Source organism: Drosophila willistoni, assembly GCF_018902025.1.
Source record: "Drosophila willistoni isolate 14030-0811.24 chromosome 2R unlocalized genomic scaffold, UCI_dwil_1.1 Seg167, whole genome shotgun sequence".
NCBI classification, from domain to species: domain Eukaryota; kingdom Metazoa; phylum Arthropoda; class Insecta; order Diptera; family Drosophilidae; genus Drosophila; species Drosophila willistoni.
Window position 1 is genome coordinate 9,011,094 of NW_025814050.1, and position 12,751 is coordinate 9,023,844.

At 34.6% G+C, this 12,751-nt stretch overlaps 1 protein-coding gene across 1 annotated transcript; it reads left to right on the forward strand.

Moving 5' to 3' along the window:
- Positions 1–7,255: 7,255 nt before the first annotated feature.
- Positions 7,256–8,281, forward strand: LOC111518842 (importin subunit alpha-like). Its single transcript, XM_023176776.2, has 2 exons — positions 7,256–7,269; positions 7,328–8,281. Exons 1-2 carry the CDS (start codon positions 7,261–7,263, stop codon positions 7,997–7,999), a joined length of 681 nt encoding a protein of 226 aa, XP_023032544.2. The 5' UTR covers positions 7,256–7,260; the 3' UTR covers positions 8,000–8,281.
- The last annotated feature ends 4,470 nt before the right edge of the window (positions 8,282–12,751 follow it).

Here is a 12,751-nt window from a genome sequence, read left to right on the forward strand (position 1 = left end):
GTACGTTAATTTTGGCATCTTTGCGCAATTGTGATTGATTGCATAACATAAAATAGAAAAACAATTGTTTTCTATATGCAAACTACTATATATTTTAGTGGGTTAAATAAAACACAAAAATGAAATGCAAAATACTGTTTCGCTTTGCAATTTATTATTTATAGATCCAACTAGAAAGAACATTGCTTAGTAGAGTACCATTTGATAGGCTAGTTAGATTAGTCTTCATCATTATCATCGTCATCATCATCATGTTAAATGCCTGTATAAATTCTGTCGTCGCTGGGTTAATCGATAGATCTCTGATGCAGATTGTCGACGAGCATTCAAGGGTTTTTCAGGGAAACTTTCCAACTCACTGTCATTTTGCTATTTAACAGGGCATTCAAGTGCTCAAGCATTTGCCTTCGTTGCATTTGCTGGTTTATTTCTCTTAACTTATCATCCCGCTGCGATCTTCATGCGCTTTTAGCTAATACATACATACATATATAAACATGTACATGTACATGTATATCGGCAGGAAGAGTCCTTCGAGTTCTTCTCTGGGGTTGTTTTCTCTCTTACGTGACTGCTTGCAATTACTCAAAGACTTTGGCTATTGTGTGTTGCTACTTTTGGTTTGTTAACAAATTAATCAAATTGAACTGCCAGACACCAAAACATCGCCTTAATAGAGTAATCGTTGAAATGTGAAAATTTCCAAGTCCAAGGCTCTTATCTTTCGTTTATCTGTTACGCTTTCGTTTTCGGGCATTGAAATTGTCCCCCTTTTTGTGTTTTTTTTTCAATACGGGGGGAGTTTTCTCACTTTTTGTTATGTGCACGTGATTTATCTACACCTTCCGACGTTTTTATATGGCACCAGTCCAAGTCCTACGGCTACGGGGCACTGGTTCCCGTTTTTCATTATGCAAACATTTTTTCGTACGCAAATCGCACACTTGAAAAGGATATTAAATTTTATTGCTCATGTTGCCATGACTCTCTGTTAGTCTGTGTGTGTGTCTAGGAAAGGAAGAGAAATTCCATGTTGGTTGGTGGGGTTTGAGCTTCGTTTCCATTTGTTTTGTTCATTGAGCATTGAAGTATTCGCTGGTCAATTAGCTTGGACTAATAGGAATGTTAATTATGCGCATTATTCAATCTCTTATTTGGGGTAGAAACGAAAATGAATACATTTGCAATCTTATGTATTAACCTTATCGAGAGTTAATGAAATCGGTTATGGATTGAAAATTATGTGTAAGGTATTTCAAAAAGGACAATTGGCTTAAGTAGTTGTAGTACTTATATAGCTTAAAATTACTTTCATTTGGTTATCCTTTTAAAAATTATAAACAAAACCACTTTAAAAACATGTTTATTTCAAATATTGATTGATAAAAACTGAAATATGACAATTTGAAAACCACTTATGTCATTTTAGTTGCAAGAATCTTTACATTTTACCAAAATATTTCATTCTATATGCAGTCCTCGGTAGATGAGTTGTCTAAGTGGCTTAGTCATTTAGTCAACTGAACAACGAGGATCCGGGTTCGAATCCCAGGCTAGTGTATGGATGTAGTTTTCGTCTAAGCCGAAGGCCTTAGTAGCCAGTGCTTATAAAATATAGTTAGGTTGATAGTTTACAACTATATCCTATACTTTAATACAATACAATACAATTTCATTCTATGAGGAGAACTTCTCATTTTTATTCAAGAAATAAAGTATTTTATTCAATTAATCAATTAATGTCGTTAATAGAAAAAATTTCGTTAAAAATTATAAATTACAAATGAGCCCAAAAATATATAAAGATTTCGTGTATAAAATCTTACTCAGTTTTCTAGAGTTTTACCACTTATTCTAATGTGTGTAAGAGTATTGGTTAATTTTTAAAATTCGTTATATAGTGTTTAAATTTTCTATCCGTCCTGAAATAAGGACTTCAATGTTATCTGCATCACGCTAAAATTTTAGAAGAGAAAATTTAAGTTATTTTATCTCTATATCTAGTCAAACACACAAAAAAAAAGAAAACCCTTTTGTTATCGACCCAAATTTGCATTAAGTAATGAGAGCTAAAAGTGGGTCTAATCCTGTGACCATCACTGTATATTCATGATAGATTGGCAGTTCATTAAACTCAATATAGAATAGCTACTAAGTAGTCGTTCTAGTTTCGTATCTTAGAAACTCTTCTCGTCCCTAGGTAATGTATGAACCATTTTTTGTTTGAATTATGAAAAGAGTCTTTACTTTTAGAATAAGCTTTGAAAATTTAATTATTATTATTATTGTAAGTATAGGATATAGTAAATATGTAATAGTATATATGTAAACTATCAACCTAACTATATTTTACAAGCACTGGCAACTAAGGCCTTTAGCCTTGAAAATGTACTACTTCTTCAAGAGAAGAGAAGAGTGGGGTAGGACCCGGTAAAATAAGCAGATAACGTTTTCGCTAAATTTGTGATCTTCAATCAAAAGCAGCTTAACTAAAAGTAGACTTCATCTAGATACACAGACAAATAAGCCAAAGCTACTACTTTCTCTTACTAAAAGAAAGGCTCAGCTAGACAGGTAAAACAACTATATAACTTCTTTTACTTAATCGAGGCGAAACACTTATTATTTCTGTACTGAAGATTGATGATTTCTCCAAATAGTTCCACATTTTTCCATCCCTACATCTGCTCAAATATTTTGAATCTTCTCTAATAATGCGGAAAAAGTACAGTTTGATTTCAAAAATTGTTCATAAATATATCATTAAATCCTGTTTGCTGACAAATCAAATATGATTACCCAGTAAGGACTTCATTAAATATGATTCTGTAGATGGACAGCTGCGTTGGTCTCGATCCCTTTTGCAATTACAATGCAATACCAATGCCAACAAGATCAGATGACTGGGTTTTTGCAGAAGGCGCTACGCCCCGATAGACAACGCCTCCTTAAGAAGTGTGACTGCCACCCCATCTTCCATTTACCATGTTAATGCGGCACGCGCTCACCAAGGACATTCGTCGTCGTCCTTTGAAAGATGTTTGCACATGTTCCATCATCGTGGCATGTTAATTGCTACATATGCGACATACATCAAGTCTACGCCTCCAAAAGAAATAAAAAGAACTCCTTGTTGTGGGTAAGACATAGAGTAAACCCTCCAGCAAGACGGCGGAGGCGCTGATCCTTCCGGTGTTGTAGAGAGAGACGACAATCATACACACATACATACAAACAATGTATGCCTTAAGACAGGAAGCAATGTGCGGCATTGAACAATTGTTTTCGCTGAGATTTTCTAGATTCGTATTCGCAGCAGCAGCAGCTGCTGTTGCAGCAGCTCCTTCAAGTGGGCAAAAAAGGATAATCAAACGCGACTTGTTTGGCCTCTGCGCTAATGATGATCATACAAAAAACCGGTTGCCTCTTTTTTTGGGCGTTCCCCAACATCATCATCTTTGGGCTGACATTTGATTTCTTTTTGGTTGCTTTCAATTTCGTTTTCAGTAGTAGCGGAAATGCTTTTTCTTTCCTTCAGCCACTCGCATTTTTCTACGGTTATTGACACGCGATCCTCGAGCAAGGATCTTAGCCCCTCTCTCTCTCTCTCACTCATTCTGTCTGATGTGTTTGTGGCGTCGGCGTTGGGATGATGACGCGTGTGCCAGCTTCCGGTTAATTATATTCAAGGTAAATTGTCAAAATGTGCAAAGTCGTGAAATGAAAGCGAAGTTCCATGCTTTCAATTTGTGAAATTCAATGCATATGCTCGCTGGCCTGTCAGTCAGCGTTTCTTTTTGCTCATTGTCCTTGGAGTGCTTGAAAACTAAACAACTGCTCATTAATTGTCGGTTATGTGCGCTTTTCTTTTATACTCACCAAACAACGACCATGACAATGACAATGATGCTGCTGATGGAGGAGACTTTGGCTCGTGCCAGTTGAACGGATGTCCAAACCAGAAGGTTGAGGTTCAAGGTTCAATATTTTATATATAATAGAAAGTAAATTAAAACCTTAAGGGGTAAAGAAAGGATATAAACAGGTCAATTTCAATTGTATATTTCGCGGATCAGTATAATCTATATCAATTTATATCCAAACATTTGGAGACAAATGGAATCATCTGTTGTTTTATGGATGGAACTGTATAATAAAGAGATCAATCATAAGTTAATAAATGTCAGATACAACGTTCTATGCGAAATTCTAGTAAGAGAGGGTATAACAAGTATAAGAAAGTATGAATGATTTATAATGTATGTAAATTTTTAACTACTTGTTACCCTTTTTCCACAAAGCTTTTAAAACTATTCATTTTAAGACTTATGATAAGTAATGTATCTGGGAAAATGAAAAAGAAAGTTTGGTGGAACAAATATCTTCTTAATTATATAAATTTTCAAGAAAAAATACTATAGTTTTTTATTTTTTTCAATTTTAAATAAAGTCTATCGCGGTCTGATTTACAGTTGTAAATAAATTTTTAGTAGCAGAAATATATATAATATATAAGTAGTCTTAAGTTCGAGTATGGTCCCTGGATACGAGTATGGTCGCTGCTCGGGTGCTAGATAAGAGTCTATCATACGTGTCGCCATGTCAAGCTGTGGCATTACCATGATTCTTTGGATACGATAGGATGATACTTTTAATGAGGGCGGGTATACTACCCGGAACTCATTCAGCGGTTTCTGGTATTGCGTTCCATTTTCGTATTGCTGCATCATAGTCTTATATATCTGTAGGTAATTATTCATTGGTCATTATATAACAAGAGTCGGGAACACTTTATCCTTCTACCTTTGGGGTAGATATAAAAAGAGAATTTTCAAGGATACGACTGTTAAATTTGCAACAATCTTCGAATTTATCTTGACAATCTGAATATTTTTTATGCATATTAAAGAAATCTTTTGCAATAAATAAACTTAAATATAATTTTAAATTCTTACCCTCTGTTCAAATTTTGAAGAAGTAAATACTTAATAATTTTGAAAAGCCTTAGCTGAAAAAGCTGCCCTACTTTTAAAGTATCGATTTTAAAATTTCAACTGTGTATTAGACTAAAATTTAATCTTAGTAGCTACTCAGTAACTATCAAACATTGTCTAAATGGCTAAAAGGTTTTCATACATAACCTTGATACTTGAGCACTTTTTGTGTCTTTTTGACCATTTGAGAAATCGATTTAGGTTAAGTAATATGAAGTTTAATTTGAAATAAATCGATTTTCCAAATGATTTAAAAATACACAATTGGAATGATTTTATCAATTATAAGATAAGAGCATTGTGTGTTAAATATTTTCTTGAGAAATAAAACGAAAGCATTTAATATTAACATAATACTTAGGAAAGTTCTTCAATGTTTAGTTTGTTTTTTTATACCCTTGCAAAAAGGGTATATTAATTTTGGTCAGAAGTGTGCAACGCATAGAAGGACCATATAAAGTATATATATTCTTGATCAGTACGACGAGATGAGTTCAATTAGCCATGTCCGTCCGTCCGTCCGTCCGTCTGGATCAACGCAAACTCCTCCTAGACCGTGAGAGCTACAGAGCTGAAATTTTGCATGTAGGCTTGTATATACTGCAGGCGTTGTATATCTCGGATTCAGCCGGATCGGATCACTATATCATATAGCTCCCATACAAACGCCAAATTCACGAACAGTGACTTTTCTTAATAACTTCGTTATTTTCTGAGGTATTGTCGTGAAATTTAATATTGGTGAGTTAATTACACATATAAACGACTATGCCAAATTTGATCAAGATCGGGTGACTATATCATATAGCTCCCATAGGAACGATCTTTCGAAAACAGTGACTTTTGTCAATTACTTCGTTACTTTTGTAGCAATTGTCATACAAATTTATATTTCTCAGTTTAGCATAACTATTAATGACTGTGCCAAATTTGATTAAGATCGGGCGACTATATCATATAGCTCCCATAGGAACAATCGGTGGTGAACACTGACTTTAATCGATAACTTCGTTATTTCCTAAGCCGTTCTTTCGCAAGCATTAGACCTTTTACAAAAAAAAACTTGCAAGGGTATACAAACTTTGACGCGGTCAAAGTTAGCCCCGGCCCTCTGGTTTTTTTTTTTTTGTAAGTCAAAGACCAATGATTGTTTACAAGTAGTCGCCCAACAAACAAAAAGTTATTAACAAGTAAGTATTTGTAAGGAATTGGCATAAAATGTCTGGGAATGATACGCACCCACCAATAGCAGCAGACAGAAGACCGGAAATAGGTAAAAAGGCAATAAATCAACTAAACTGAAGCTAAGGTAAATACTAACCAATGAAGAAAGAAAAAAACAAAACACCAACAACATTACAAACTCGTACTCGAACATAGGGGAAAACGACAATTTAAGTGGCGTCAAATCGACAGCCAACAATACAAACAAGAGGAACTACCCAACAGGCCCACCCACTTTGGTCTGCGGATGACTTTGGACTACCGGAAGATGAGCTAATAGAACGCGTGCCACTAACGTCGTTCAATTTGTTGCAATTATAATTGTATTGGCTGGTGGCAAGTCGCGTGTCCGTTTACACTGTAAGTAGATGTCATATTTGTTGCATAAGGCGCTTAACCACAGCTCCGGTTAGAAAAGAAGAGGTAGGGCCAATTGGGGTTATATCCTGGTCTGAGCATGTTAATAATTTCCTTTCGTAAAACGTTGACACGCTTTTTGTGGGCTTGGACCACTTTGACTTGCGTGGCCCTGTCTGTTCGGGGTTTTCTGCAGGTTGTCAGAGCACACTCAACCCTTGCGACAGGCGTTTTATTTTTTATGTCGCACGGAAGTGTCAGAGTTGATGTTGTTGCTTTTTTATGACAGGAAGCGACCATGCCCAAGGCACACTAAACTGTGTCTGTGTGTGTGCGTGTCGTCGTTGTGTCCGTGTGCCGACAACATAGTAAATTTCATATCCTTATGCTAATCAACTTGAAAATGTTTTGTTTTGTTTATTTGATTTCATTTGAAACGTGGGAGAATAATTATATTGTTTGACATAATAATTTAATATATTTGCGGGGCACACAAAACAAAAATAGGGAAAAGGCTAAAAGTCTGTGGGAATTTCAACAATTCTTTTTTATTTAGATTGAAAGGAAAAATTTAGTAAATGCTTTACCTGTCTTTTATATGTCATTTGTCTCTTTAGTCATTTTCATATAAAGATCACAAAAAATATAAAACAAAAAATATAAAACAAAAAATATATAAAACAAAATGACTAAAGTAAGTAAGCTAAAAAAAAGGTGATAAATATTTATAGCATTTGCTCACTTTACTTCAGAAGGAATCAGATGAGCCGATGGATCTGTCTGGAGCACATCCTATAGATCCAGGAGCAGTAGTTTCGATGTGTAATTGGCTTCAAATAAATGATGTACGTGTAATAAAGCCAGCATTGTGCAGTTTGGTTGACATTCTTAGTCGAACTGATAAGGCTACTGACAGGGTCATTGATTGTGGCATACTGCGCTTATTGGTTCCACTACTCCAACATAAAAAGATTAAAATTGTTGAAAATTCTGCCTGGATAATAAGCTATATCACCGCAGGCACTGAGCAACAGATTCAAGCTGTCATCGATTCTGATGTAATCCAATATTTAACTCACATTATGCAGAAGGGGAATTTCAAGTCACAAAAGGCGGCTGTATGGGCTATAACCAATATCATACTGGCGGGCACAATGAATCAAATACGGGTTATGGTGGATAAATTTAAGATATTAGGGCCCTATCTTGATCTTATGGATACAAAGGATGAACGAACAACTAAAATGATTCTGAATGGTTTAACTAGAATATTATGTAATGCTCAACACTTTGGTGGATTAGACCATCTTACTCTAATGGTGGAACAACTGGGCTGTTTGGATAAATTGGAGGCCCTGCAGACCCATCAGGATGTTGTAATCTATAAAATGTCTTATGATATCATAGATAAGTATTTCAGTTAAGAAAAGGATCAAAAAGCCAAATCCTAAAGCCATGATCATCAAGTCATTTGCTACACAAACTTTCCGTTTCAATCAAGAACTATGGCCCTTTTTTCCTCTTACACTCTTATTAAGTAGACATCAGGATGTTGCCCGAAATTTGCTTTACTACATTAACTAACTCTTCTACACTCCTTATTATTAAATTGTTACTGGCGTTCTTTTGTTTGTTGATATTTGAATATTTGCTTTACATTGATAAAACCTTTTCCTCTTAAATAAAATCAAAATGAATGCTTAAAAGAACAGTTTTTAGATCTTTAAACATACTGAAAACTGTAGTTTATCAATTCCTTTATCCTTCAGATGATAAGACTTTTTGTCCAAGCTTATATTGTTTCAAACTTTCAAAAGAGCACGTGGTAAAGATTTTTAGGAAACTCTAGATGTAATTCTCAACTAGTTTAGGCACTGAAGTAATGGCAGTATAAGTTCTACAACGGTTAGCACGGTTGATAAGCGACAAAATTCCGTACTTTAAACTTCTTATTTTTGTATGAATACCTTAAAAGGTTTTCTTCAAAATGTGAAATGTATATCGAGAGTGAAAAAAAGAACTCTACTATGTTATTTGGTAACATGGTATTCTTTTGGACTTATAATGTTGATTGTCCTTTGTTTATCAATTGGGTTTATGGATACCAAATCTAGAATTCATGGAGGTCCGGAAATAAATTAACTTTTTTTATGATGATTTCCTTTATTGTAACTAATTAAACAATAAAAAAAATATTACAAATAGAACAGAAATTAAAACAGATAAAATCTGGCCATTAAGTTTGTGATGTTATAAAAGGATTCTATATTTCATTCAATATTTCATCAATAGAGTAATAATTAGCTCAACCTTTAGTCCTTCCATTTAAACCTATGTAATGTGGTTTATACCTCATGCAAAACCATCTTGAGAGCCAATTACAAAAACCTCTTACCACTAAAAATGTTGCTTGCCTTTGTAAAATTTGCATCTGCAGACCTTTCCAAAAATAGTGCAGATTTTTTCCTGATTAGGATAACAAAACTCTGTCAAAAAATTGCATAAAATTTTTGAATTGAAAAAATTTCTTGAAGCGCAAACCGCAGCTGGTTGGCTGACCACATAATTAACCGCAATTAGCAAGATTTATAGGATCAGATCTTGCAAAAACATTTGTTTGCATTACACAATGCTAAATATATAAACGTTTGGCCAGCTGAAATTCCGAATTCTCAATCTGCTCAAAGGATTTTTAGACTAATTTCTGCACCACCATACTCACAATTATCTACTTGTAATTTCTGTCTGACCCAAAACACCAAAGAGCTCCGCTACACAATGGTTTACCAAAGGTCTAAAGGATTTCGCTTCCTGATGGCTGTTTCTCAATGCTTTCCCATTCGCTTTCTAATGACCCATCAAAATATAGTTTGAAACATGTCAAAATACTGTCAATACATATCCCAAATCTCTGCACTTGTAAGCAATTGTTCTGTTGGAGAGATGAAAGAATATAATTCCCAGCCTTTGAACGGAACCGCCGCCGGTTTGGCCGGGCTCGCTACCTAAAACCCTATTGTAACGTTCGGAATACATTTGGTTTCGGTTTGCTTCTCGGGCAATGGGTTCTCGAAAAGGATTAGGATTGTAATTTGCCATACTTAGTTGCTTAATTGTGCTTAAAAGTATGCGTAGCTTATAAAATATTTGCCTTAAATATTTTGGTTAAATTATGAAGGGGTAGAAAACACTTGTTGTTCCTCAGGCTAAAAGGATGATACCTCATCAATGTGTGAATAAGAAAGAAAATTCTCTCAACATTTTGCCCAGCGGTCACATGGAGAAGCAAGAAAGGTTGAAGAAAATATTTCTTAATCGATTAAACTGATTGCTGTGGGAAAGGAAGTTCATGTTTGCACGTCTATATTTTTGTTTTTTGTAAATTCAAAATCCAAACCAATTAAAAATCTTTGAGTTTTGCCCCTAACGAAATTTTAAAGAATATTTTTAGTGTAAAAAAAAAGGAAAGAGCTTATTCAAACATATAGAAAAATGTAATGCGTAAAGGGCCATTCAAATAAACAAATTTTTCAAAGCTGAACATTTTAGAAACAAATATTTTAAAAGGCCATGTTAGAAATGTCATCAAATTCATTCATTCATTCATCTAAGCTAAATTTTGTTAGATATCAAAGATGATTAACCAAATGCGTGGCCAAGTATAATCAATGTCTCAACATAAAGACCAACATTTTCTTATTAATAAACATTTGCTTACTCTCACTATATGTAGTGGAAATCCACTTAACCGAAACATACCAAACGATAAATGCTTCTTCACACTCAATTTCGCTAATAAATAAGTTTGCCAATACAGCAGAGAATTCAATCCAAACTCATACCAATTGAAATGTCAAACGTTTAATTTCCCTCACCTAAGCCACAATTTCCGGTAACACCCATAGGAAAAATGAATCCGCCTCCCCCACATAATACACACATCAAATCAGGAAATTTTTGCTGTCAAAATGCAGCCAAAAAAAAAAAAACAAAAATAGATGACAATGCGTTGGGGGTTAGAGAGAGGAAACCAGAGGAAACGATATCAAAATGCCAGCATACGCATCGAAAGCCAATTAGGGAAGAAGAAAAAAAAAAAAGAAATCACGCGTCAGCCAGCGAAAACTCTTGCTCAGGGATATATATAAGGATATGTTTGTATAGACATACAGGCACTTCAAAGCCTCAACAGACAAAGAAACAACACACACACACACACACACGCACACACACACACCGAGGTAGACAGAGACAGACAGTCATCACCCTTAGATTTTCAGTTGAAGAAGCTAAACAAGTGCCAAAAGCTGATTTCAGTGTAATTACAATTCACACTCGGAGCCCAGCATCTACCAGAAGGGAAAAAATACCGTAAATGTGTTCTTTTTGTTTGGTAGCACTTAAGCGATGCCCCCAACCGCCGACGATCCAACCACATAAACCACCCACCTAACCACCCACCCACAACTACCCCATCTCTCAACAACCAGGAAGAACAGACTTTACTGCTGCTCTGACTGTGGATGATGATGATGTTGATGAGTAGGAAAACCCACAGAACAGACACACCTACCGTTTCAGTTAGAGGTGGGTGGGAGAAACTCTTTTTAGCATTTGCTTGGGTGGTGTTTGGGTGGTTTTTTGGGCGTTAAACGCGTGCCAGGCCTACCCAACCAGCCAGCTAGCTAGCTAGCTAACTACCACTAAGTAAACAATGCATAAGCCTTAAGAATGGACGGGGGCAGCAATAGAAATGTCACAAACAAACCGATTAAACAAGTACTTTTCAAACAAACACCCACAAAACGACACCCACCCAAGCCATCAAAGTTCAAACAATAACCAAAAGTTTTAACGGTCCACCATATACACACATACATATATACGATATCCGATGATGTTGACAAACAACCCTTCCGGTAAAAGAAATCATAGTAATTTTCTCCACCCATCATCATCATCATCGAAGGCAACGCATTTTCCCTTAAGTTTTTGGCCTGACATTCTCTTTGGGCCACGCGACTCGAAACATTTTCTAGCATCGTTTTTTTACCATCAGCTAAATATGTTAATGCTCTTAAGCCTATTAGTGGTGATTAAAAAATTATTTCATTTTAATTTGGTTGTCAAAAAAAAATTATCCAAAGATGTTTTCTGTCAAATGCATTTTAAATTTGTTAAATTGCTGATGGGATTACTCGGTCAACTGGTCTTGTGGGAGTTGCGGTGGGAAAATTTTAGCGTCGAAAGGTTCAGAGAATTTTTAATGGAATTATGAACATTTATCTACATACATATTGAAAGGATATGTTTTAGTCTGTATGAACATATTCATTTTACATATTTATAACATCTTTTTTACATATTTTTCATATGAAAAAAATATATAAACATATAAACCGTTTGTATCTGACGAAGGTTTGAACCATAGAAATTCGAATTCGCATTTTCGTCAGGCTTAGAGGTTAGAATTAGAATCAGGATTAGAAGTATACATACATACATACATAATATATGTATAAATTTTAATTTTCCACTTATCAATTATACACATTAGACAAATTTGAAGGCTTAAATGGAAATAACTTAATAAAATCTCAAGCAGCTTTACTTATTTGTATCCAATATTTACATAAAATATCTCAACGGACGGACAAGAAAAACTGTTTTTTTTATTTATATAAGTGAAAAGTTTAGAAAATCTAAAAAATTACAAAACCTTGGACTTGATTTGGGTGAACATTTTTTTGATTCATTGCTTGATAGGGTAATATTTCTTACAAACCAAAATTAGGTCAAGAAAATTGGTTTTTATTGTTTTCAAGATGTGACAAGAAACCCTCAAAAAGATTGGTTTTCTCCCTAAAAGGGCCTCAAAAACTTTGAAGGGAGAAAGCGTCTGAAAATGTATAGTATTTTGTAGTTCTAACATACCTTTAAAGTTCTCTAATAGGTGACCCAAGTAAAGGTAATTAATTAAACTTTAGCTGACATTTGGTGTATTTTTTAAAGATCAGTGAAATTTGAAAATTTTTCTTGGCTTCAACTTGAACTAAACTTGATTTAAAAACTAGGAAAAGGCACTTAATGTGAATTAAAGACAGTCTTCTTAAAATAGTTACGAAATGATTGATTAACGCTCTTTATACTTTTTTAATGCAGATAAAATCAATATA